Raw genomic sequence first — 27,586 nt, 5'->3', positions numbered from 1 at the left:
TTATAAAATGAAGTGAAAAAGTTAATGTGGTTTTCATTGCTTATTACAACAACAATTTCGGCAATAAAGGTTAAATATTCTTGCATTTTAAAAATCTGATTACTAGTATAATTTCAAGTATTTATTCTTTTATTATTAAAATAAAAATTATTCAATTTTATTCATAAAAGTATGCAGTCATTTCATCAATGTTTTGTTATGACGCTGTCACGTTCAACTATCGTCCGTAAACCGACTTTTACAGACAACCAATTTTTTTTATAAAGAAGTGTTTAATGTTAAAATGAGATGAAAAATCATAGATGGAAACATCACAAATTCATTTAACAGCGATAGATTTAAAGGACAGAGACAGAAATTATTTTCTGATCTGTCAGAAGATGTGTGAAGACGAGAGGCAACCGTCCACCATGGCAGAAGGTTGCCTCAGCGCCCGCTTGACTGCGAGGGCGTTGAGGTCCACAACGTCGACGGTGCTCTCGATGATCCTGCTGGCGAATTCGCACGTGTACATCAGCTCGGACATCTGCGTGGACAGGACGGCGATGAAGGAGGCGGTGACGTCGTCGTCGTCGTCGTGCCGACACCAGCTCCCGTCACCGGGTGAAGCTTCATCTGCCGGCAGACGGTCCTTCTTCGGCCGAACACCAGCGTCAGCCTTCTTCCGGGAGCTGTCCCGATTTTGAAGATTACCGGCCTTTGTCTTCCTCCGGGAGTTGTCTGGCCCGTCTCTTTCAGAGGGGATGGTCGATTTGATTTCTGCCAACCGGACTTTCTTCTGAATGCCTGGCTCAACCCTACGAGGGCCCATGGTCGGCTGGACTTCCGGCAGTGTGTCTGGCTTACCGTCACTTGGGGTTCCCTCAGACTGGTTCTTCGCTGTGATACCTCCACCGGCTTTTCCTCGCGTGAACGTCCTCGGGGCTGATAGCTGGTACGTTTCCGATAGGGCACCTGCATCAACCTTCTTTGGAGATGTTTTGGGCGCATTATTCGATATGGTACGTGTTATGGTATCATCCATTAGGTTGCCTTTCTTGAACTTATTCGGAATCATGGATGGTCTTCTCAACTCTCTCAGTTTTTCCGTATTTTTTTTCTTTTGAGATACTTCCAAATCGTCCTTCTGTAGCATTATGTTTGGCTCAATCTTCTTGAGAGATTTGTTTGGTTCATATTTTGAAACAATGCTTTGGTTTGAATTTACCGACATATTTTCAGGAGATTTGTTTGAGAAGGAACTCAGTTCGGCCTTATCTGGCAGGGTGTCTTCCTTAGCCTCCTCTGAAAAAAGGTTTGTCTCGTCTTTTGACATTATGCCTAAATCTTCTTTTGAATTATTTTCCAGATCGTTCTCTGCGAACATGTTTGTAGCCTTATTCTCTGGTAATACATTTCTTTTGGAAGTTTTATCAGTTTTTGACGTGTTCTTTTTTGGAAAACTCCCTGTCTCAACTTTCTTAGAAAATGTTTTTGGTTTATTTTTTGTGAGGATTTTTGCTTCGTTCTTCTCCAGCAGAATCCCTGAACTAAATTTAGTTAAAATAGGAGTAAGCTCGCCGTCTGTTGGCAGGATGTGGGTCTCAAGTTCCTTGGGAAATATCACGGGTTCGTCCTCTGAGAAGGCACTCGAACATGCCCTATCCAGCAGGAGGTCTCGTGCAACTGGGTTGGAAAATAGGTCTAAATTTTCTCTTGAAAATAAATCTACGTTGTCATCTTGCAGCAGGATACCGGAACCTTTCTTCGGTAGAGACTGCTTGTCCTTCTTCGGCACAAAAGCAGGCGGCAAAGTGTGGGTTTCGAACATCCCACTTGGCATGGACGTGAAGACTCCGTAATCAACCATTGGCCTTCCCTGCAATGTTGTATGACTTGAAAAAAATATATTACATTGTTTCTGGGCTTCAAATGAGCGCAACCCATAATTTTACAATTATTAAAAAGAATTTCTCAAAATTCCGTGATTTGGTTTCAGTTTACCGCATGAGTGTTGTATAGTAAAGTCCATACCTCACCAATATGACTGTCATTATTTTGTGAGAGAAAAAAACACTTCAGACATAAGCTAGGAATTTTATTTAAATTAACTGTAATGGTATTCCTGCTCTACATCTATCTAATGTTTATTTGAAACTTAAATAGTTCTTATGTGAAACGGTATATTAAGCATCATTAAACACCAAACGTGATTTGGATATACTGCAAAAGTTTTGGTCGTTAAAAAAAGTATTTCTGGTGATAATGGACTCAAAACCACTTTGTCAACAATTTGCTGAAATTAGGAATCATTTTGGGGTGAAGTCTCAAGAACCAACATCGGGTGAGCTTATTCACTTAATCATCACTAATTTTTAAGAAGGCACTGCAAGTAATAACTATGCACCAAACTTAGTTCTATCCGCAAAAGGAACAAGTGTTCTTTGTAAGAGTCGATCTCATGTTTCCCATCATTACGGAAAATGTTAATTAATTAACTGAACAGAAGAATTCACAGGACACATATCCGGCAGGTTGTTTAAGCGCAAATAAATGGTGCAAGTATAATGTTTACTTCTTATGGTTGATTAAAGTCTTGTTCAGTATTACTTTGCCCAGATAGTACATTTAGTTGCTTATTTTCTGGACGGACTTCAGTGTTACACAACTTCACTCCCTAGACATCATCATTAACTTGCAATTTACACAAAAGAAAATGCTTGAAGTACCCCCGGTGGGACACGAACCCACAACCCCCGGTTTAGGAGACCGGTGCCTTATCCATTAGGCCACAGGGGCTGATATGTGCTAAGGGTTTTTACACCATAAGATATACTTCAGTTAGTCTGAACACTTTTAATAAGCCTTGCTAATTTTTTTTTCACTGTCAGTGAGTCTTTTAACTTTGATACCTTCAACATACACTATATATAAATATTACTTGCGTGTATTTATATTTAGTATATGTATACAAGTGTTATATGACGTAACTGTGGTTCAAGCGCCTGGTTAGTGAGCCAAAGGTACTAGGTTCGATAACCGTCTGGGTTGAGATTTCCACTTGTGGAAAAATTAAATCCCAGGTGCAGACCTCGGTATTGTGTTGTTAGATCACTTCTATACTACAGAAGACAACTAAATTCCAAAAATAGCATCCGGAACTACTCTTTCTGAAATTCTAACACGATAGTTCCCCTTGCACTTGTTGTTATGTCACTAATATTTCCAACAGACATGCACTACGTTTAATTTAAAGGATGTAAAAAGACGCGCAAGGGATGATAATTACGAACAGTTGCGCGAATATTTACATCCCTTATATTACACTCAGTGAATATCTGTTAAAATATCAGTGACAGAACAACAGATGCAAGGAAGCAATCATGTTACAATTTTTAGATTATAGTCTTTAAATAATAGGAATGAGAAAAAAAAATTAAAAGAAAAATAATCAACATCATTAAGTCCGCAAACATTCGCCGGGATTGTTTCTAGATAGCAATCACACAGCTAACTTATGAAAGGTTAATACGGCACAAAAGACACATCAAGAACGGTGCGCTTAATGTGTGCGTGCGTACGTGCGAGAGATTGCATTTTTAATCAGCCCGTATAAACATGTTATATTAAATTTATATATCCGTACCTCGGAGGCATCAGACACTGTCACGGAAACCATATATATTTAACGGGAGCAGTTTAAATAATTACAAAGAGTTCTTCACTTGTTTACTCAACTATTTTCTAACAGAAATGCGTGAATTGCAACGCCGTTAGAAAGAACGTCAGAGGGTGGACAATGTTCGTGGTTGAAAGAGCGTTCCCGCCCGAAAGTGGACGCAGTGTCGTCTCATGCCTCCCAGGTGGAGAGATGTGGAGGAGTGACAGTCGAGCGGGGCGCGGGGCCAGGGGGGGGGGGACGGTACCACGTAGGCGACGGGCGGATCCTCGCGGTAGCACGGCGCCACGATGAGGTGCTGGAACCGCCCGGCGTTCCGGTCTATGCGGTAGCACACCCCCCTGCGCGGCGTCGTGGGCGAGGGGTCCTCCCCCAGCAGGTCCTGGTAGCCGCTCATCGCCGCCGTCGACTCCCTGCTCTCTCTGTGTCCGGGGAGACGTCGGTGGCATTGTCCCTCAGGCGCAACAATGCCGCGGCCACTGCTGGCCTCTCGGTGGGGAGGAGGGGGAACCCGTGTGCAAAAAATAATTGTTCAGCCGGTATTCCAAGACACAAAAATAAATCTTCAGGCAGGCCTACACTGAATGTGCTACGCCCTGCACCCTAACCGTATACCTAGAGCACGATAGGACACGGCCAGTCCCTCATTTTTTCAAAGGAAACGGATTTTGATGTCCAATCCGTTGCCGACATGTCGCTCAAATTTTTCGCATGCGCAGAGCTCACTTTTTTTTTCGTTCTGTTTCTTCCAGACGGCGAACCCGCGTCTGGCGCCATTAACTCGTATATAGTAACTTTTGTGATCATCCCGGGGGGGGGGGGGGGGGACGTAACAAGCGTGATGGTGGGCCAAATGAAACTTTATGGTAGCGAAACTATCCTGGATTTTTTTTAGTACAATTAAAATTTTTCTCGTTAAAATCGTATAATAACGGATTTTCAATATGGCGGCCGTAACGAAAATTGCAACATTCGGGGGATTGTAGAAGTCGATTCCAAGATGATTAAATTCAAGATGGTGACAGGTCAAAATTCATGGTCAAGATCAAAGGTCTGGTAAAAATTCAAGGTCAAGGGTCAAGGCAAAGGTCAATGTCAAATGTCACTTGTCAAATTAATACAATTTTATTTAAATAATTGTTTATATATCATATTTGTTTCATTAAAATAGGATAAAGTATTTTAAAAATGGAGGACAAATTAAAAAATGGTATAAGTTCTTTTTATAGATTTCGTAATTTTTTTATGAAATTAAATTTTTTTACTAAGACATAATAATTATGGAATTTGAATATGGCAAACCAAATTTCAAAATTGTGGAGATTTTTTATATAGAAATTTTATTAAATAATTTTTAAAAATTATAGATATTTTCCTGAATTTCTAGACTTAAAAACTCGGATTTTCAAGATGGCGGTCATAACGAAAAGTGCAACGTTCTAGAATCCAAAATGGTTGAACGTTCTAGAATTCCAGATGGCGGCTGAGGTCAAGGTCAAATGTCGAAGTCACGGTTATCCAAGATGGCCGCAGTGGCGTCAGAATCCAATGTGGGGACCGTAACGAAAAGTGCAATGGTGATGTCATCATCCAAGAAAGTCGTCGTGATGTCACAATACATACAACCAGGAAACATTGCCAGTAGCCCTTCAAACTATATTACTGCTATGGTTATTTTTGAATATATGAAATACGTTTTTTTCGAGATAATTTAAAGTATTTATTACGAAAAATACCGCATAATAATGAAAGTGTTAGTGTAAACGGTGGCATAACCTAATTTAAAATGAAATATGTAAGGTTTAAAATTTTTTTAAATTGTCTACCTCATTAAATGAAAAAAGGAGGCAAGTGTGATTTCATCAGGGTAAAATATATCTTCAAAAACTCTGAAACAATGGTTTAAAAATCAGAAACTTAATCTTATACTAAAAAAATTAAAAGGCCTATGCATAACCACTAAAAAAATTTATATCATTCTTAAACGGTTTTGTTATGAAATAACTCTTTTACGCACTAGAATATCTATATTGTATATTTATTTAGCAGAAATGTTTGGAATTAAGCAAATACTTTTATATTAATTGTAAGATTTTAGCAATACTCTGAAATTGCGTGACAAATAATATCGAATATTTGCGCCTCGTTTTACACCCAAGATATTTATACTAAGTGAAAAATATTTATTGCAGAACAACAAATGCAATTGAGGTATAGAGTTAAAATTTTATAAATAGCCATAAAATAAAATTAAAACGAAAATTAACAAAAAAATCAACATGGCGTGTGAGACCGAGCCGTCAATGTTAAAGAAATAAATAAATATTTTCAGCGTACCTGTTACATTCGAATATCACCATAAAAAAAATCAAAAGTTATTCATGCCCAAAGCGCTAAAGCTATTAAAGAGGGGGATAAAGCTCCCGAATCGGGAATGGTTTCTTTTCATCTCACGGAAAAATGAAAAAAAAATCCCGCGGGCGGAATTTGCGTTACCGTTTCCCGCGCACGGGACGCGGAGAAAAGGAACATTTCCGAAACTCTCCGACCCCGAAACCATTCCTCCCTGAAACTCTCGCTCTGACCTCGAATCTCCCCCTCTCCCTTTTTCCCAAACCAACACTTCTTCCAGGTAGAAGTCCCTTACTGTTTCTGGCCCGAGGCAGCGCGCTTTGTGTATAGCACTGCTTCGACGCGCCAGTTCGTATGTTTTGTGGAAAGGAGGGGGAGGGGAATACGTCTGCCGTTCGGAAATGATTCGAAAATGTGTAATCACACGTTCTGGGAAAAAATAAATAAAGGTTCAGATTTCCCCGAAATGAAAAAGAAAAAGAAAAACACGCTAATGTTATATACTTTGTGTATCGGCACTAAACTGAATTTAAAAAGAAACGTTTTTATTCACTGCATTTATAGAAAAGACTAGGCATATTACAGTCTTGGTTTTTTTTAATTCTCTCGAACGGTTTGGGTATCCGAACAGGAAGTATCATTTGTGTCCTAATGATATGGGAGCGCACCCGCTGTTTCGCGGCCATTTCGTGGGCGGGGAGGGGGCAGGGCGGTTCATCCACTTGGAGGGAAGCGAACAAAAGATTCACGGGGATGCTGCGAATCGAACCCCTTCATTTTACACTTTGGCCCGTAAATGCCCGGGAAGACATGAATGAGCGCCGGACCCGATTCACTTAAATACAAAAAAAAAAAAAAATCCAAAACCGCCATCGGCCAAATCTCTTAACGGCTCCCGCAAAATTATCGTTTTACTTGTGGTTCCTTCACGTGCGCGGCGGGGTGGGTTGGACTGTTGGGGTCTTCAAAGGGTAGATTCCTCCCCAACACGGGGCGAAAAACTACCTAATTTGTCCAGATCCTGTCGGACAGGTGAGTTAGCAAAGACACACTCACTTCAAGTACACCTCACTGTTAGAAATTGCAGTAAATTTAAGGATTTTTTTAACGTAAAATTTAACTCAAATAAGCAAAGAGTTCTGCGTGATTTCAAATAACCGAATCTTCTTAGAAACTACGCCGTATTTTCACTAGCTCGTTGTACTTTTCATTCTAAACAAAGGTAAACACACACGTTGGCAAAACGAAGAGTGTTCTTGCTGTAGACTTAACCAGCTTTTAAATGTTTAGCTAGTACGTATACTAAGAATATTCTTTTGGTTTCATGATCAAGGAGAGTGAACTGCGTGTCCTAAATTCAATAAAATAGCCTTTCATTAATGGAGATTCCTGGATAAGTTGTAACCAGCGTTCTTCGTAAATTGAGGGTGTGAAAATTGTTCTCAGTGTACAGACATTGGAATGATTAGTCATTACGTGCACAGTGCTTGCAGCCTTGCACAGGAGGTTCTAGCTTTTTTTCCTTCTTTTTTTTTTGCAACGTTTTGGCAAGAATCTTTATATTTAATCTTTTTAAATAGTATAAAACGTAGTCACTTTCTGCGTATGTCTGTTTGTTGACTTACTTCTTCTAAATTACACAATATATTTTGATGCAATATCCACAATTATTTAGAGAATTTCTTCCAAAAGGTTCATGTGTATAATACAGTCATATTAAATTTAAAGATAGTAGCGAAATCTCGATGTTTTGTAATCAAGTCGTAAAAAGACGCTTTTAGGGCGCTTACATGACTTATACATCAAGTTAATGAACCACAGAATTTTTAGGGCTCAAAAAGCCCCACAGCAAATCTATAGCTTATGTCTATCTTCTAAGGATAACTCACATCAACCAATTTATCTTTCAAAATTGGCTAAAATAATTAATAGTATAAATAGTATTAATTCTTATCTAATTAAAAAGGTAATTTATTTTAAGCATTTAATTTAGGTAAAAGTTGAACTTTACCACATATCACATGCTACTTGTAAGTACTTACTCATTAAATCTAAATGACGACACAATAGTAGATCGCATCCGTGTGAATCAGGGGCGGGGTCTCTAGTAGACGATGTAATATTAATAATGTTATTGAATTATTATTCACAATATTTTGCTAATTCTAAAAAAAAAAAAATATCAAATAAACATTACTTACTGCGTAATAAATGATTTGCAAAGTGAAATAAGCCTGTTCTAATTTTGAAATATGTGATTATTCAGAATGAACTTTGATGCAATGCAGGCTACATTTCACAACCATTACAACGTGTAAATATTTAATTTTTTCATGCTACAACGCTTCTGTTATGATTGCGTAGCAATAAAAAAACTGCCATGCGATCTATAAGAACTATATTGAAGATAATCGTCTGTCTTTATCATTAAATTTGAATTTTTTTTTTAAATTCATGCCTAAATTTCCAAAACTTCACGCCAGCATTATGTTATGTCTTACTTGTCACACTGTAGTGTCATTGCTGCACGTGTTTATGCTCGCTCACACACACACACACATATATATATATTTAATTTATTTATTATAATTATTTGAGTGCCTACCAACAGCCAGAGCCTTTAACAGGTGGGCACTTAACAAATATTACAAAAAAATAACAATAACATACACAAAACACAATAATAACACAACAATAAAATGGGACAACACAAACATAAACACATGACAAAAGACACTTAAAAAAATATAATAACTAAATTTGTCAATTTTAAATCAATTCATTATCAATGAAATAACAATAATACATTATTTACTTATACAATAATACATTATTAACAATAATACATTATTTATCTGTGTGTGTGTGTATCCATTTTCTGATTATGTTCTGTCCGAATGAGACATCTGAACGGATACATACTTTGTTTGATCATTTCCCAGAACTTGGCTCGGAGGCACACTCTAAAAGTCTCCTCTGTCTGAACGTCGTGCACAGACTCGCCGGATGCCACGAGCCATGAGGGGGGGAGGGGGGCTGAAGTTGCCCCCCCATGGGGAGGGGGAGGAAGCGGGCAAGACAAGGAGATGGCCGAGGGAGGGAGCTGGAGTTGCCCCCCGGAGTGGAAGGGGAGGGGAGCAAGTGCGGGCAAGACACGGAGCACCCCAGGGTGCCGGAGTGTGTGCACGTCACGCACGCGCGTTCATTATAATCATGCCGGCCGCCAAAGCCCGGTAGCTGTACCGACCCTCCGTGCGTGCGTTACGCGGCAGCCCTGCGGGTGGAATATGGGCCAGGAGTCATTAACGGGCCTCTCCACCCACCCCCTTACCCTTTAGGCTTTTTTTAAACAACCTCTCACGACGTCTTAAGGTTGGTTCAGGGTTCGGAAAATAAACTTAGACTCAAAACCCGTGCGTAAAAAAATTCTGTTGAAATTACAGTAAATTTACTGCCTTTTCAAGAAAGAATTTAACTCAAACGAATAGTAATTGGTAGAGACCCGAAAAATTCGCGGGTTCATTTCGTGTTATGCTAAAATTCAAATAATTATACCTTAGTGCTGCTTTTGTCATTGGTTCACTGTTAATCTGGAGAGGACTGAGGGCCAATTAGAGACTCTCACGCATAGAGGTGTCGAATCACATGCCACCCAGTCGAGACGACTCACAAGTCAACAGCCAATGAACAGTTGGCATTGGCCAGAGTGTGAAGAGGATATTGGAGTCTATCCTGGAGGTCATTGAACCCGCGAATTTTCCGGGTTTCTAGTAATTGGTAATTTCAAATAACTGAATCTTCGTAGACACTTCTCCCTATTTCGTCTTCCGAGTTGTGTGTTCATTTCGTTCTAAACAAAGGTTAACACACACTTGGACAAAATAACATGTTCTTACTGTGAACTTAACCAGTTATTTTAATGTTTTGTTAATATACCGAATATATTCTTTTGGATTCATGTCCGAAAATTTTACGAAGATCCCTGGATAATGTGTAACCAAGGTTCTTCGTAAATTAGAGGTGAAATTTTTTTAACATTGTTATGACGGTTCTGTTCACTTTTGTAGCTTATATTCCGTGTGTGAACCCTTCTAGATCGCGCAGACCTGTGAAAATCTGCAGAAATTTTAATTTTTTACGACGTTGTAATTGTGACGTTACCCAATAAATACGGACCTGCAAAATTCCTCGTGGTTTTGATAACATTTTCGTTGGATCAAAGATAGTTCGACAATAACACAAATATATAATGCATGCTACCCAATCATTTGCAGTCCGGAACCAAAGTTTATATGTGGCCGCAACCGTTGAACAAAAGACACAGACTTGTAGATCTGCAAGGTACCAGTCATAATTAAGGCAATCTACCAATAGGAGGCTAACAGAGAGCAAGAAAGGTGATTTCATAATTCATATTTTTGTTTTGTTTTGAAAACACGTGTAGGTGAAGTGAAAGAAAAGTGAGTAGATTGATATATAAATTAAAAAGTACAGACCTGCAAATTTCGCATAATTATTTGGAGATAGGCTAGGGTACACAATATTATACACTTGAACTTCATTTTAGTTGGACCACAGATGGGTTCGGCGTGCCCCGAAGGACAAGAGAAACCAACATCATTACAAGATTCAAATGACCCAATCACACGCAATGCGGCCGGAAGGTAAACTGTGGCAGCAGCCAGTGGGCATTAGATATAGAATTATCTAATACATAAAATAAGTTATTGTATTAAAATTATTATTATTAATATTTAAAATTATAAATAAGTGACAGCGAGAATCAAAACCGGAGCGTTTGACCAATGAGCATGTACGCTATCACCTAGGCCACTGCACCGTTGGTCAGAGTGGAACTTTACAAGCATATAAACTGTGCTTACATTTACTAATGTTTTTTCTCTCGCAATTGGCTGGCTATGCGCTTTATTACATTTTAAGGGGTGAACTCCCTAAAGGTACACTACTGACACACCGGGGATCATACCCAAGCGAATTTCCCAAGTCGTGTCCTCCCCTTGTGAACAGTTCATGCGAGAAAATGTTGTGCAGTGTTGCCAGATCTCTGCCGAAAGCGGAGTGGAACCGGCTCCCAGCTGGCAATCACTCGAAAGGCGTTTATGAAGTACGGGAGGTGGAGAGGTTGCCAGGTTGAACGAGAGTAGGCTAAGCTTTCGAAAGACGACTCTGAATTCGGCCGTTATTTGTACACAAATGTGTGGAGTTCATTCATCAGCCAGCAAATAACACGCACTTTGCAGGTCTCTAAGAATAATTGCGAAGGTGAGTATTTTTCTTTAGGGAATAATAAAATAAAGTTAAATATCAAAACCCGTTTCGGCAACTGCGCATTCGTTCTTACGTTGGCGTACTAAGGGGGATTAAGGACCGCCATCTTGGAATTTTACATATTTTTGCCATATTTATAATTTTTAACTATTCATCCCAGTTTTTGGCAAGTCAAAGCATAAATCATATCACCCAGACGTTCTATACCCAGTTGCAAGCACTTATTTACTAACGGGCTCTAAGTCTTTAAGAGCCGCGAGGAAATGACTTATTGTTTAACGCCAACGACTACAATTATTGTGATAACCACACAAGTTCACGATTGTTGACTTCAACAAGTAGCTAGAACTAATTCCTATGCCATATCGACCCAAAAAAATTAGCACAGAAGCTTTATTGCAAGTGGTATCAAAATACTTGAAATTGCCCAACGGCTTGGCCTGGACCCCCTTAACGTACACCAAAAAAAAAATTGTGAACTTACCTTTACTATCTCTCTCTCTGTCTCTCTCTCCCGCATAACCTAACAGATTCCCGTGTACGGAGTAAGAAGAAGGGGAAAGGAAGGAAGGAATACTGATTGCTGCGTGCCACATGCTGCCATGCACACCTACCCCCCCCCCCCCTTTTTCACAACCCATCACCCCTCAGGGGCACCTCCATCAGTAGCCCCGTAATTTAACAACGCCAGATATCACATCTCCCACAAGGAGAGAAAAAGATATTCCTCCGATAATTCCTTCAGCCGGCTACCCGCTTTACGCATGCGCCCGCGGTCATCGCTGACCATCCCTGCAGAGTTATTACCACCCCACAGAGAAGGGGGGGGGGGGGAGGAAAAAATACCAAAGGTCTGTTGCAAGGGAAACAACCCATTGTAATTACAATACCAGTTGGGGTTTGGAATTCCAAAGGGAAACAACCGCGTGTTTATTTTTAAAAAAAGATTTTTAAATTATTTTTCTTAGTTATTTTCTCTCTCCCCCCACTGCCCCCCTCCTCCAACTTCCTAGCGCCGCGGGGGTGCGGGCAGAACCGACGTTTATGGGCGATTTCTGTGGAAGCGGGAGTTGCACGCGGAGGAGATGAACTCCCGTCCAACTCGCCGCCGGCCATTGGTCGCTCTCTTCTCACGGCTTCGACTGCGGCCGCGCCTGCAGACGGTAGCCGCGGAGCGCCTACCCCCCCCCCCTCCTCCTCTCCCCCTTCCGAGACGCGGCACGCGATCCCGGCCATTCATTACCATTATCATAAATACTTTGGATTTTCATTACTTTTTTTTTTTAATTTTGGATGCGTAAGATTTCAGCTCTCGGTACACGGCATTTGGTGCGAGTGATTTCGCGTGAATGCGACCGAAGTAACGGAACGGAAATGTGTAACAAGCCATAGTGCTGCCATCTGTGGACGCATTGACGTGAATTAAAGTTCACAAAAAAAAAAACAAAGGGAAAATTTATAGTATTGTGTGCTTAATTAATTTTAACATGATGGTAAGTATTTTTATAAAATTTACTTGTCGAAAAGCAGGTCCAAATCCGGGGTTTAATACTTTTTTTTTTTCCCAAGTCTCTTTAGCTTTTGTCCGAGCCGTTTCGTTGTACAGTTTAAGATTTCGCTCTGCAAAATGGAATGATTCGACAGTCGGGTGACTTCTAGCGGCGGGTGCGGAAACTACGTGTGATTCTCGTCCAAGAAATGTTGTTGAAAACACAATATGCGTATACATTAAAACGCTCGGCATTATTTTAATCATTTCTACTTTCAATTTCGTGTCCGAGTTTCATTTTCGAAGTTTTATTTCCAAACGTGAGAACACACGGATTTGCTATTTATCGAGGTAATGGTTTTGCACATCTATGGCGAGTACTGAAAGACTCTCTCATATTTAAATTTTTTTTTTGTCGAATGCGTCACACGTACATCTTCTCCCCCGTCACTGATTTTTTTTTTAATTGTTTTAATTGGTCACGCGGCGGCCTCTGAAACCAGTTCGCTAAGGGATAGATGACACCGTCGAGAAAGGAGGGAGCGTGGGAAAGAAGGGGTGGCGGGGTAGGGCCGCCTTAATCCCCAAAGGTATGCGCGCGTGACGTCATTGGCCGTGCGAGGCCGCCATGCCAGACTGCCCGCACGCGTTACTTTCTGCTTCCCAATGCGCTCGTAACAATAGGTATATCTAGAAGATTATTAAGTCGTATGGATAGACAAACCACAGGACTTTAGCTTTGGACCCTTTTTGAAGTCGACTATCGTGACTCTACACTACACTCTGGATGCAGTTCATTAATACCAGGATATACAGAGCAATAAATCAAACATTATAATGCAATTTGCTATGCTGATCTGGATAGATAAGTATTTCCGTATAAAAATCATAGCAAGGCAATAGTAGATAAGATATGGCGGTGACGAATCCCTTATTTAGATGTGGATGACGCAATGACTTCCAGAATGACAGCTCCGTCAAAGTCCCACCCACACACCAAGACGCCTTTCAGATGCCGATCAAACGCCAAATCCTCCTCCAAGGTGCCGACGCTATTCAAAGATAATACATGCGATGTTTATAATAATTAACGATGGAGGGAGTGTGCGCGCGCTGAATTATTCACCGTTCGGAGCGGCGGCGACTCTTGGTGAAGGCAGCGTGGGGGAGAGGGGATAGAGGAGGGGAAGGGAGGGGAACACGTGCCCCGCACATGTCGAACACGTCCGCTACGTCATCGGCGAGCCCCGGCGGCTGATTTACGGCGAAACGGCGACGGGCCGAAAGGGGGTTAGGGAAGGGGATCTGAGTCTTTCGTCAGCTTCGCTTCCGGCACAGAATAAGTAACCTTCGCAGAAGCGAAATAACTCGGACGTTGGGCATGCTCTGTCCGCGTGTAGGTCAACCTCGTTCTCAGAGAGGCTGCAAGAGAGATGCTGGAACACACGCCATCATGCATCCATTCATGCTTATGCGTTCCCATTGGACAAACCCCGAAGAAGAAAAAAAAAGAACACAAAAAGTAGCCCGTGTTATCATAGCTGGTGGGTCTTTATTTTTGCTGTTATCGTTGCAACTGTCTTCTTGTCTTGTGTTCGTCTGTGCTATGGCATTCTTTCTGAAAAATTTTTCACATGGAATTCCGTGCACAGTCTATACATTTAAATTTTGACATTTGCTTATTTTGGTTCGTTTTCTGTCTGTTTGCGTATTAATCTTTTTTGTCCTAATTTTCTGACATTCTGTGTAATCAGCAATGGCGTGTATATATATATATATATATATATATATATATATATAGTAGTATATAATAGGGCATACTAGATCAGGCCTCAGGCGGTGGTGCTTGGTGCCGACCGCCATCTTGGATTCTGACGTCACGGCGGCCATCTTGGATTGTGACGTCACGGTGGCCATCTTGGATAAGCGTAATGTGACACTTTTACGTGCGTGCAGCCGGCGTAACAGGACACAGCGTAACGGGACACATCGTAACGGGACATAATGTAACGGGACAAGTATATCACGGCGGCCATCTTGGATCTGTCATCTTGGATCCGCCATTTTGGATGACATCATTGTGTGTTCTAGAAAATTCCGGTGATGTGTTTTCCGCCATATCGGATGATGACGTCACCGTTGCAATTTTCGTTACGGTCGCCATCTTGAAATTTGGACGCCATCTTGAAAATCTTTAATTATTATCCGATTTTAATGAAAAAAATTCCAAAATTCATCAAAAAATTAACTTATTCGAATTCTGATTGATTATATCGATCACCGTCCTCAGTTCGAACCCGGTGAGTGCAAAAAAAACTAAAAATGGCGACAGGCTCCTTCCTCATTGGTGGATGCAGGCAGACTGACTCCTACCACTTTTTTTTTCAAAGCATATATGCCATCAGGTAGTATGACGTCATGTCCGCCATCTTGAAATTTGGACGCCATCTTGAAAATATTTATTTATTATCCGATTTTAATGAAAAAAATTCCAAAATTCATCAAAAAATTAACGTATTTGAATTCTGTTTGATTATATCGATTCCCGTCCTTGGTTCGATTCCCGGCGAGAGTAAACATCAGATCCTTCCTCCATGAAAGCTACCTAGACTGATCTACCACCACCAGTACCAAGGTATATATCATCAACTGGTATGACATCATGTCCGCCATCTTGTCTTCATCCGCAGGAGACCACCATCTTGTTTTCGTCTGCTAGAGTGTGCCGATACCATATAGTATAATTATCTGGTCACAATACTTTTGTCCTCAACTGTTGACATTGAACATTGACCATGGCTTTTGACCTTGACCTTGGCCCTTGACCTTGGCCTTTGACCTTGACCTTGGCCTTTGACCTTGACCTTGGCCTTGGCCTTTGACCTTGGCCTTTGACCTTGACTTTGAAATTTGACCTTGACCTTAAAATTTGACCTTGACCTTGACCTTGAAATTTGGCCTTGACCTTGAACTTTGACCTTGACCTTGAAATTTGACCTTGACCTTGAAATTTGACCTTGACCTTGAAATTTGACCTTGACCTTGAAATTTGACCTTGACCTTGAAATTTGACCCTGACCTTGAAATTTAACCTTGACCTTGAAAATTGACTTTGACCTTGAAATTTGACTTTGTCCTTGTCGTCCATCATGGATCCGACATTTTATGTTCAGTACATGCTACCAGGAGCTACCACCTGCTCTGTACACCATCTTGTGTGTGTACTTGTATTATAGAGTGCATTTCCATCTGGATTATTTTATTCTAACCCGCCACAGTGCAGTAATCATTTTTACGGAGGTGCCCCCAGCCATCTTGAAATTCGGCCGCCATCTTGAAATCATGTAATAATGTAGCTAGAAAAGCGGGAAAAATTCCAAAATTCATTAAATAAATCACTCATTAACTTACATATCGATTCGATCCGCTCCAGTCCTTGGTTCGATCCTCGATCGATGCAATAATGTTTAATTTTATGAAAAAAATAATAATTCCAATAAACCATGTTCATCATTCTTAAAGAGACTTTAAATCATCTACTACCATCATCCTATCAGACATCAAGACCACCATATTGGAAATTCATAATTGTAATGCTAGATATTCGGGAAAAAGTTCAAAATTCATTAAATAAATTTGTAATCCATATAATGATTGATTGGATTGACTAAGGTCCTTGGTTCGATCCCTAGCCGATACAAAACAACTTTAATATTTTAAAAAAGTACCACTAAAGTGGCAGGTTTGAGAAAATAAAAAACACCACAAGTTCCTTTAAAAAAAAACTTTTATTACATACATACTACACTACTACAAGTACAAAAAATACACAGACAAATTACTAAAGCCTTTTGGATTCCTTGATTCAAACAGTCTTCTTATTGTACGGACTAAGCCTTTTACATGACTTTAAATGTCTATCCGATCCGATCATCACCGCAGCCAGAGACGGACTGAAGTTCATATCACTTATATAGTCTCATTAGCCGGTACAACACATGAGTCAAATCAATAACCATGTTCATTATAGGTCTCGGAGCATTTTTTATAATGACGATGTAAGCTATCGAGACGTGAAATTAGTTTATTGCACTTATTGCACTGAAATTGTATTCTTTGAACATTATTAGAACAACCGCTTCTTTCATGTCTGCGAGCATTTGAGGTGATAGTAAATGATGCACCACAGTATTTGCACTGATGCGAAGTACGCTCTTCATTAATTGAGTATTCAATGCTGATGAAACTTCAGCTGATGGTGGAACAGCACATATCGAAGTCTCCTCCAGTGTTGTCGGAGGCGTTGCCAACGGGATCTGCTCCAACATCGTCGGCGCTGACGTCATGGTTCCCGTAGTCGAAAGTACATCCTCCATCGAGTTCGACGTTAAAGTCGGTAAAGATGCCATCGAAGTCTCAAGAACAGGCAATTACGCGACTTATGCACCAGAAGAAACAAACTAGGTGATCCGTACACCGTCGACGGCAGTAACAAACTGAGCGTCCTGCTGTCTAGGACTCGTTTATATACATTAACCGGTTTGAATAATATGCTAGTCAAATCAAGAACAATTTACTAAAATACTAGAGTCAAAACAACATTAAAAAAATAGAAGCACCATCAACAAAAAAAGGAAGCACATTAGGAAGCACCGACTACGAAAAGCAGCACATTTGGAAGCACCGACAACTAAAAGGCAGCACATTTGGAAGCACCAACAACGAAATGGCAGCACATTTGGAAGCACCGACTACGAAAGGCAGCACATTTGGAAGCACCGTCATCGAAAAGGCAGCACATTTGGAAGCACCGACTACGAAAAGACAGCACATTTGGCAGCACCGACAACGAAAAGGCAGCACATTTGGAAGCACCGACTACGAAAAGGCAGCACATTTGGAAGCACCGACAACGAAAAGGCAACACATTTGGAAGCACCGACTACGAAAAGGCAGCACATTTGGAAGCACCGACAACGAAAAGGCAGCACATTTGGAAGCACCGACAACGAAATGGCAGCACATTAGGAAGCACCGACTACGAAAAGGCAGCACATTTGGAAGCACCGTCATCGAAAAGGCAGCACATTTGGAAGCACCGACAACGAAATGGCAGCACATTTGGAAGCACCGACAACGAAATGGCAGCACATTTGGAAGCACCGACTACGAAAAGGCAGTACATTTGGCAGCACCGACAACGAAAAGGCAGCACATTTGGAAGCACCGACTACGAAAAGGCAGCACATTTGGAAGCACCGACTACGAAAAGGCAGCACATTTGGAAGCACCGACTACGAAAAGGCAGCACATTTGGCAGCACCGACAACGAAAAGGCAGCACATTTGGAAGCACCGACTACGAAAAGGCAGCACATTTGGCAGCACCGACAACGAAAAGGCAGCACATTTGGAAGCACCGACAACGAAAAGGCAGCACATTTGGAAGCACCGACTACGAAAAGGCAGCACATTTGGCAGCACCGACAACGAAAAGGCAGCACATTTGGAAGCACCGACAACGAAAAGGCAGCACATTTGGAAGCACCGACAACGAAAAGGCAGCACATTTGGAAGCACCGACAACGAAAAGGCAGCACATTTGTAAGTACCGACAACGAAAAGGCAGCACATTTGGAAGTACCGACTACGAAAAGGCAGCACATTTGGAAGCACCGACTACGTAAAGGCAGCACATTTGGAAGCACCGACAACGAAAAGGCAGCACATTTGGAAGCACCGACAACGAAAAGGCAGCACATTTGGAAGCACCGACAACGAAAAGGCAGCACATTTGGAAGCACCGACAACGAAAAGGCAGCACATTTGGAAGCACCGACAACGAAAAGGCAGCACATTTGGAAGCACCGACAACGAAAAGGCAGCACATTTGGAAGCACCGCCAACGAAAAGGCAGCACATTTTGGATGCATCATCGAATAAGGAAGCACATTTGGAAGCTCCATCAACTAAAAAAGGCAAAAAGGAAGCACAAGTTACGAGATCTATGTCTTAGTAAGAAATCATAATACAAGAAATAAAAACATTACATTCTTATAATTTAAATTTTTTATTTTATTGCTTTACATTATACAAATGCAAGTAAAACAAGTCAATATTGTATGTAGCCAACATTCCTCAGTTCCTTGAGTATGAAGGATATTTCTTTGATGTACGAATAGTTTCCTGCACAAAGCGAACCATGTAGTAGTCTTAGCCGGTCAACCAATATGTTTGGATCTTTCCATGATGTGTAATCATTCTCTTCTACCACCATCTTCCTTGCACCTTTATAATAAATATTATGATCTCTGGTGTCTTCCGTTTTACCACCAACCTCAGGGTAACTTTCATGTTTGAGACGGTGATCATCACAAGCTTGATCAGATTTATTTAATATATCACGTCGTTTCCATCGTTTCGGTCTCAGGACACCGCCACATTCTTCGATCTTGGCAGCTTTAGGTGCTTCATCATAGTCTATGTCTTTGTCAACAGCCTCAGAGTCACTGTAACAATCACCGTAGAAAGAATCGTTTTCACCCAATTTACCATAATAATTCGATGTTGATGATGTTGAAGTGTCTTCATCGTCTTCATGCTTCCTTTTTAGGAGTCCATCATTTTTACAAAGTAGGAAAGATCTACTTGAATTCGGCTGGAATATATTCTCACTTTTCACGTTAAGGATTCTTCCACTGTCTTCATTATTCCGTAAATCATCAACCTTCTTCAATTTAAGTTCTTTGTCGAGATCGGAAGAGCCAAGAAAATTATTGTTGTAATGCAGATCACTCTTCCTTAGGCTAGTAGATTCATCGTTGTCCTCTAGCTTGTACGTAGGCTTAGCGCTACAAGTTCTGACATGTCTTTTTAGGCTCTCTCTCCGCGTAAACGACTTGCTACATCGAACACAACTTATCATATTGCGCAGTGGATTTTTAACACAGTCATTCTTCTCGTGTTGTCTTTTATTCTTTCTCAAGATAAATTCTTTACTGCAAAACTTACACCTATGTTCTTTCGATACAGCGTCAGATCCCAAATCGGAATTCATATTAGTTACTGAGACTAATGCCAGATACCAATTGAGTGTTTTAAATTAGATGCAATACTTAAATAGAAATTTTTTCATATTTCATCAGCGAGAATTAATATATCTCATGCAAAAGTACTTTATGCATGTAGTTCTGCTTTTCAACAACAGATGTCGCCACATGTTGCTTGCAGGTAAATAATATTTAGTTATTTTATGCGGGATGCGGGATGCTCACTAACGATCGCAAAAGAAGGATGGCTTCGCTAGACTCCAAGGAAAAGGAAGTTCGTCTTGCATGTTGGTGCTCCACAGATGTCTCTTGGCGTAATATTAATTTGACTGAGTAATGATATTTGTCAATTCCACCTGATAAAAATATTGCAAGTTTTGATTTAGTAGCAGAAATTATCGAATTAAATGTAACTCCAATTAAAATGACATGTCTCATTAGACAAAAAAAATCCATACAGAGAGCGGTTCCTCAGAATAGTCAGAAACACTTGAAGAAACCACAGGAATGATTGCAAGAACACGGGAAAAACCATCAAAATATTGACATTAATAATCAGGAGCACACGGAGAAAACCATCATAATATTGGCAAGAATAATCAGGAGCTCACAGAGAAAACCACCACATGTTTTCCTTGATATCATAAAAACGAAAAAAAAAATTAAAAAAAAAAATTAATAAAAAAATAAAAAAAAATAAAAAAATGCATAAACAGTTTTTGCTAGCTTGTAAACTTATCATTGTTGAACAAAGATAGAGTTCTTGTACAAGCCAGAAATTTATGCATTTTTTTATTTTTTTTTATTTTTTATTTTTTTATTAATTTTTTTTTTTTTATTTTTTTTTCGTTTTTATGATATCAAGGAAAACATGTGGTGGTTTTCTCTGTGAGCTCCTGATTATTCTTGCCAATATTATGATGGTTTTCTCCGTGTGCTCCTGATTATTAATGTCAATATTTTGATGGTTTTTCCCGTGTTCTTGCAATCATTCCTGTGGTTTCTTCAAGTGTTTCTGACTATTCTGAGGAACCGCTCTCTGTATGGATTTTTTTTGTCTAATGAGACATGTCATTTTAATTGGAGTTACATTTAATTCGATAATTTCTGCTACTAAATCAAAACTTGCAATATTTTTATCAGGTGGAATTGACAAATATCATTACTCAGTCAAATTAATATTACGCCAAGAGACATCTGTGGAGCACCAACATGCAAGACGAACTTCCTTTTCCTTGGAGTCTAGCGAAGCCATCCTTCTTTTGCGATCGTTAGTGAGCATCCCGCATCCCGCATAAAATAACTAAATATTATTTACCTGCAAGCAACATGTGGCGACATCTGTTGTTGAAAAGCAGAACTACATGCATAAAGTACTTTTGCATGAGATATATTAATTCTCGCTGATGAAATATGAAAAAATTTCTATTTAAGTATTGCATCTAATTTAAAACACTCAATTGGTATCTGGCATTAGTCTCAGTAACTAATATGAATTCCGATTTGGGATCTGACGCTGTATCGAAAGAACATAGGTGTAAGTTTTGCAGTAAAGAATTTATCTTGAGAAAGAATAAAAGACAACACGAGAAGAATGACTGTGTTAAAAATCCACTGCGCAATATGATAAGTTGTGTTCGATGTAGCAAGTCGTTTACGCGGAGAGAGAGCCTAAAAAGACATGTCAGAACTTGTAGCGCTAAGCCTACGTACAAGCTAGAGGACAACGATGAATCTACTAGCCTAAGGAAGAGTGATCTGCATTACAACAATAATTTTCTTGGCTCTTCCGATCTCGACAAAGAACTTAAATTGAAGAAGGTTGATGATTTACGGAATAATGAAGACAGTGGAAGAATCCTTAACGTGAAAAGTGAGAATATATTCCAGCCGAATTCAAGTAGATCTTTCCTACTTTGTAAAAATGATGGACTCCTAAAAAGGAAGCATGAAGACGATGAAGACACTTCAACATCATCAACATCGAATTATTATGGTAAATTGGGTGAAAACGATTCTTTCTACGGTGATTGTTACAGTGACTCTGAGGCTGTTGACAAAGACATAGACTATGATGAAGCACCTAAAGCTGCCAAGATCGAAGAATGTGGCGGTGTCCTGAGACCGAAACGATGGAAACGACGTGATATATTAAATAAATCTGATCAAGCTTGTGATGATCACCGTCTCAAACATGAAAGTTACCCTGAGGTTGGTGGTAAAACGGAAGACACCAGAGATCATAATATTTATTATAAAGGTGCAAGGAAGATGGTGGTAGAAGAGAATGATTACACATCATGGAAAGATCCAAACATATTGGTTGACCGGCTAAGACTACTACATGGTTCGCTTTGTGCAGGAAACTATTCGTACATCAAAGAAATATCCTTCATACTCAAGGAACTGAGGAATGTTGGCTACATACAATATTGACTTGTTTTACTTGCATTTGTATAATGTAAAGCAATAAAATAAATAATTTAAATTATAAGAATGTAATGTTTTTATTTCTTGTAATTTGATTTCTTACTAAGACTTAGATCTCGTAACTTGTGCTTCCTTTTTGCCTTTTTTAGTTGATGGAGCTTCCAAATGTGCTTCCTTATTCGATGATGCATCCAAAATGTGCTGCCTTTTCGTTGGCGGTGCTTCCAAATGTGCCGCCTTTTCGTTGTCGGTGCTTCCAATGTGCTGCCTTTTCGTTGTCGGTGCTTCCAAATGTGCTGCCTTTTCGTTGTCGGTGCTTCCAAATGTGCTGCCTTTTCGTTGTCGGTGCTTCCAAATGTGCTGCCTTTTCGTTGTCGGTGCTTCCAAATGTGCTGCCTTTTCGTTGTCGGTGCTTCCAAATGTGCTGCCTTTTCGTAGTCGGTGCTTCCAAATGTGCTGCCTTTTCGTAGTCGGTGCTTCCAAATGTGCTGCCTTTTCGTTGTCGGTGCTTCCAAATGTGCTGCCTTTTCGTTGTCGGTGCTTCCAAATGTGCTGCCTTTTCGTTGTCGGTGCTTCCAAATGTGCTGCCTTTTCGTTGTCGGTGCTTCCAAATGTGCTGCCTTTTCGTAGTCGGTGCTTCCAAATGTGCTGCCTTTTCGTAGTCGGTGCTTCCAAATGTGCTGCCTTTTCGTTGACGGTGCTTCCAAATGTGCTGCCTTTTCGTTGTCGGTGCTTCCAAATGTGCTGCCTTTTCGTTGTCGGTGCTTCCAAATGTGCTGCCTTTTCGTTGTCGGTGCTGCCAAATGTGCTGCCTTTTTGTAGTCGGTGCTTCCAAATGTGCTGCCTTTTCGTTGTCGGTGCTGCCAAATGTGCTGCCTTTTCTTAGTCGGTGCTTCCAAATGTGCTGCCTTTTCGTTGTCGGTGCTTCCAAATGTGCTGCCTTTTCGTTGTCGGTGCTGCCAAATGTGCTGCCTTTTCGTAGTCGGTGCTTCCAAATGTGCTGCCTTTTCGTTGTCGGTGCTGCCAAATGTGCTGCCTTTTCGTAGTCGGTGCTTCCAAATGTGCTGCCTTTTCGTAGTCGGTGCTTCCAAATGTGCTGCCTTTTCGTTGTCGGTGCTTTCCAAATGTGCTGCCTTTTCGTAGTCGGTGCTTCCAAATGTGCTGCCTTTTCGTTGTCGGTGCTGCCAAAAGTGCTGCCTTTTCGTAGTCGGTGCTTCCAAATGTGCTGCCATTTCGTTGTCGGTGCTTCCAAATGTGCTGCCATTTCGTTGTCGGTGCTTCCAAATGTGCTGCCTTTTCGATGACGGTGCTTCCAAATATGCTGCCTTTTCGTAGTCGGTGCTTCCAAATGTGCTGCCATTTCGTTGTCGGTGCTTCCAAATGTGCTGCCTTTTCGTTGTCGGTGCTTTAAAATGTGCTGCCTTTTCGTAGTCGGTGCTTCCAAATGTGCTGCCTTTTCGTTGTCGGTGCTTCTAAATGTGCTGCCTTTTCGTAGTCGGTGCTTCCAAATGTGCTGCCTTTTCGTTGTCGGTGCTGCCAAATGTGCTGCCTTTTCGTAGTCGGTGCTTCCAAATGTGCTGCCTTTTCGATGACGGTGCTTCCAAATGTGCTGCCTTTCGTAGTCGGTGCTTCCAAATGTGCTGCCATTTCGTTGTTGGTGCTTCCAAATGTGCTGCCTTTTCGTTGTCGGTGCTTCCAAATGTGCTGCTTTTCGTAGTCGGTGCTTCCAAATGTGCTTCCTTTTTTGTTGATGGTGCTTCTATTTTTTTAATGTTGTTTTGACTCTAGTATTTTAGTAAATTGTTCTTGATTTGACTAGCATATTATTCAAACCGGTTAATGTATATAAACGAGTCCTAGACAGCAGGACGCTCAGTTTGTTACTGCCGTCGACGGTGTACGGATCACCTAGTTTGTTTCTTCTGGTGCATAAGTCGCGTAATTGCCTGTTCTTGAGACTTCGATGGCATCTTTACCGACTTTAACGTCGAACTCGATGGAGGATGTACCATCGACTACGGGAACCATGACGTCAGCGCCGACGATGTTGGAGCAGATCCCGTTGGCAACGCCTCCGACAACACTGGAGGAGACTTCGATATGTGCTGTTCCACCATCAGCTGAAGTTTCATCAGCATTGAATACTCAATTAATGAAGAGCGTACTTCGCATCAGTGCAAATACTGTGGTGCATCATTTACTATCACCTCAAATGCTCGCAGACATGAAAGAAGCGGTTGTTCTAATAATGTTCAAAGAATACAATTTCAGTGCAATAAGTGCAATAAACTAATTTCACGTCTCGATAGCTTACATCGTCATTATAAAAAATGCTCCGAGACCTATAATGAACATGGTTATTGATTTGACTCATGTGTTGTACCGGCTAATGAGACTATATAAGTGATATGAACTTCAGTCCGTCTCTGGCTGCGGTGATGATCGGATCGGATAGACATTTAAAGTCATGTAAAAGGCTTAGTCCGTACAATAAGAAGACTGTTTGAATCAAGGAATCCAAAAGGCTTTAGTAATTTGTCTGTGTATTTTTTGTACTTGTAGTAGTGTAGTATGTATGTAATAAAAGTTTTTTTTAAAGGAACTTGTGGTGTTTTTTATTTTCTCAAACCTGCCACTTTAGTGGTACTTTTTTAAAATATTAAAGTTGTTTTGTATCGGCTAGGGATCGAACCAAGGACCTTAGTCAATCCAATCAATCATTATATGGATTACAAATTTATTTAATGAATTTTGAACTTTTTCCCGAATATCTAGCATTACAATTATGAATTTCCAATATGGTGGTCTTGATGTCTGATAGGATGATGGTAGTAGATGATTTAAAGTCTCTTTAAGAATGATGAACATGGTTTATTGGAATTATTATTTTTTTCATAAAATTAAACATTATTGCATCGATCGAGGATCGAACCAAGGACTGGAGCGGATCGAATCGATATGTAAGTTAATGAGTGATTTATTTAATGAATTTTGGAATTTTTCCCGCTTTTCTAGCTACATTATTACATGATTTCAAGATGGCGGCCAAATTTCAAGATGGCTGGGGGCACCTCCGTAAAAATGATTACTGCACTGTGGCGGGTTAGAATAAAATAATCCAGATGGAAATGTACTCTATAATACAAGTACACACACAAGATGGTGTACAGAGCAGGTGGTAGCTCCTGGTAGCATGTACTGAACATAAAATGTCGGATCCATGATGGACGACAAGGACAAAGTCAAATTTCAAGGTCAAAGTCAATTTTCAAGGTCAAGGTTAAATTTCAAGGTCAGGGTCAAATTTCAAGGTCAAGGTCAAATTTCAAGGTCAAGGTCAAATTTCAAGGTCAAGGTCAAATTTCAAGGTCAAGGTCAAAGTTCAAAGTCAAGGCCAAATTTCAAGGTCAAGGTCAAATTTTAAGGTCAAGGTCAAATTTCAAAGTCAAGGTCAAAGGCCAAGGTCAAGGTCAAAGGCCAAGGTCAAAGGCCAAGGCCAAGGTCAAAGGCCAAGGTCAAAGGCCAAGGTCAAAGGCCAAGGTCAAGGTCAAAGGCCAAGGTCAAGGTCAAAGGCCAAGGTCAAGGGCCAAGGTCAAGGTCAAAAGCCAAGGTCAATGTTCAATGTCAACAGTTGAGGACAAAAGTATTGTGACCAGATAATTATACTATATGGTATCGGCACACTCTAGCAGACGAAAACAAGATGGTGGTCTCCTGCGGATGAAGACAAGATGGCGGACATGATGTCATACCAGTTGATGATATATACCTTGGTACTGGTGGTGGTAGATCAGTCTAGGTAGCTTTCATGGAGGAAGGATCTGATGTTTACTCTCGCCGGGAATCGAACCAAGGACGGGAATCGATATAATCAAACAGAATTCAAATACGTTAATTTTTTGATGAATTTTGGAATTTTTTTCATTAAAATCGGATAATAAATAAATATTTTCAAGATGGCATCCAAATTTCAAGATGGCGGACATGACGTCATACTACCTGATGGCATATATGCTTTGAAAAAAAAAGTGGTAGGAGTCAGTCTGCCTGCATCCACCATTGAGGAAGGAGCCTGTCGCCATTTTTAGTTTTTTTTGCACTCACCGGGTTCGAACCGAGGACGGTGATCGATATAATCAATCAGAATTCGAATAAGTTAATTTTTTGATGAATTTTGGAATTTTTTTCATTAAAATCGGATAATAATTAAAGATTTTCAAGATGGCGTCCAAATTTCAAGATGGCGACCGTAACGAAAATTGCAACGGTGACGTCATCATCCGATATGGCGGAAAACACATCACCGGAATTTTCTAGAACACACAATGACGTCATCCAAAATGGCGGATCCAAGATGACGGATCCAAGATGGCCGCCGTGATATACTTGTCCCGTTAAATTATGTCCCGTTACGATGTGTCCCGTTACGCTGTGTCCTGTTACGCCGGCTGCACGCACGAAAAAGTGTCACGTTACGCTTATCCAAGATGGCCGCCGTGACGTCGCAAATCCAAGATGGCCGCCGTGACGTCAGAATCCAAGATGGCGGTCGGCACCAAGCACCACCGCCTGAGGCCTGATCTAGTATGCCCTATTATATACTACTATATATATATATATATATATATATATATATATAACATGTTATTCATATTCTACACTGTAATAATCGACCAAAGAAAGTGGTAAATGACCGAATCACATGCAGTCTGGCTGGAAGGTAAAATGTGGCGAAATCCAGTGGACGGTAGACGCCGACTTGTTTGTGTACAGTTGTGTGGAGTTCATCCTGGTACCGGAAAATAGCGCGAAATTGCGGGCCTATTCTGATCATCCCCCCTCTCCACCCCCACCCACACCACTATCATGGCGCTTTGTAAGACCTGGGCACTGGTAAGTTCCTCCGCCTGGCAAATTCGCTCATTTAGGCACTGGTTGGGACTGGACAAGATTTGGGTCCGCCATGTTGCTGGACATTTCGACTGGAGTTCGTCTTGACTCGTTTAGTTACTTATTTATCCAACTGAGCCAATCAGGGGACGACTTTGAAGTTAAACTTGACCTAATTCTACAAGTGAAATAACTTGAAACGAATAAAACAAATATAATATAAAGGCAGTTGAATTTTTTTTTTTCATTCTCTAAACAAAATATTTACCCATTTTCCCCCCATTGTGATGAATTTGCCCCCATAAATGAAGTCGACGATGATTTTAGGCATCTAGGGACCATGAAGCGCAAAGCTAAATAGAAGTGACCTTCCCTGAGGTCACGTCATGGTAGCGACTGCAATAGGTCTTCCTTGGAATTTCAACCTTAA

At 40.6% G+C, this 27,586-nt stretch overlaps 1 protein-coding gene and 1 non-coding gene across 2 annotated transcripts; both read right to left on the bottom strand.

The window, feature by feature from the left end:
• Positions 1-252: 252 nt before the first annotated feature.
• Positions 253-4,090, bottom strand: LOC134543187 (uncharacterized). Its single transcript, XM_063388081.1, has 2 exons — positions 3,906-4,090; positions 253-1,858 (listed from the first exon to the last, which is right to left on the bottom strand). Exons 1-2 carry the CDS (start codon positions 4,053-4,055, stop codon positions 374-376), a joined length of 1,635 nt encoding a protein of 544 aa, XP_063244151.1. The 5' UTR covers positions 4,056-4,090; the 3' UTR covers positions 253-373.
• Trnar-ccu (transfer RNA arginine (anticodon CCU)) lies at positions 2,706-2,778 on the bottom strand. The gene has a single exon. It is a non-coding gene; the product is annotated as a tRNA-Arg (tRNA).
• Positions 4,091-27,586: the final 23,496 nt, after the last annotated feature.

This window comes from Bacillus rossius (assembly GCF_032445375.1).
Source record: "Bacillus rossius redtenbacheri isolate Brsri chromosome 9 unlocalized genomic scaffold, Brsri_v3 Brsri_v3_scf9_2, whole genome shotgun sequence".
NCBI lineage: Eukaryota > Metazoa > Arthropoda > Insecta > Phasmatodea > Bacillidae > Bacillus > Bacillus rossius.
The sequence above is the reverse complement of the archived record's forward strand: the minus strand, read 5'-3'. Positions and strand labels throughout refer to the sequence as shown.

Coding starts and splice junctions, on each gene's coding strand:
- LOC134543187 (XM_063388081.1), bottom strand. CDS start 4,055: ATGAGCGGCTACCAGGACCTGCTGGGGGAGGACCCCTCGCCCACGACG. Junction 1,859..3,905: donor ATCCGCCCGTCGCCTACGTG/GTACCGTCCCCC, acceptor ACAACATTGCAG/GGAAGGCCAATGGTTGATTA.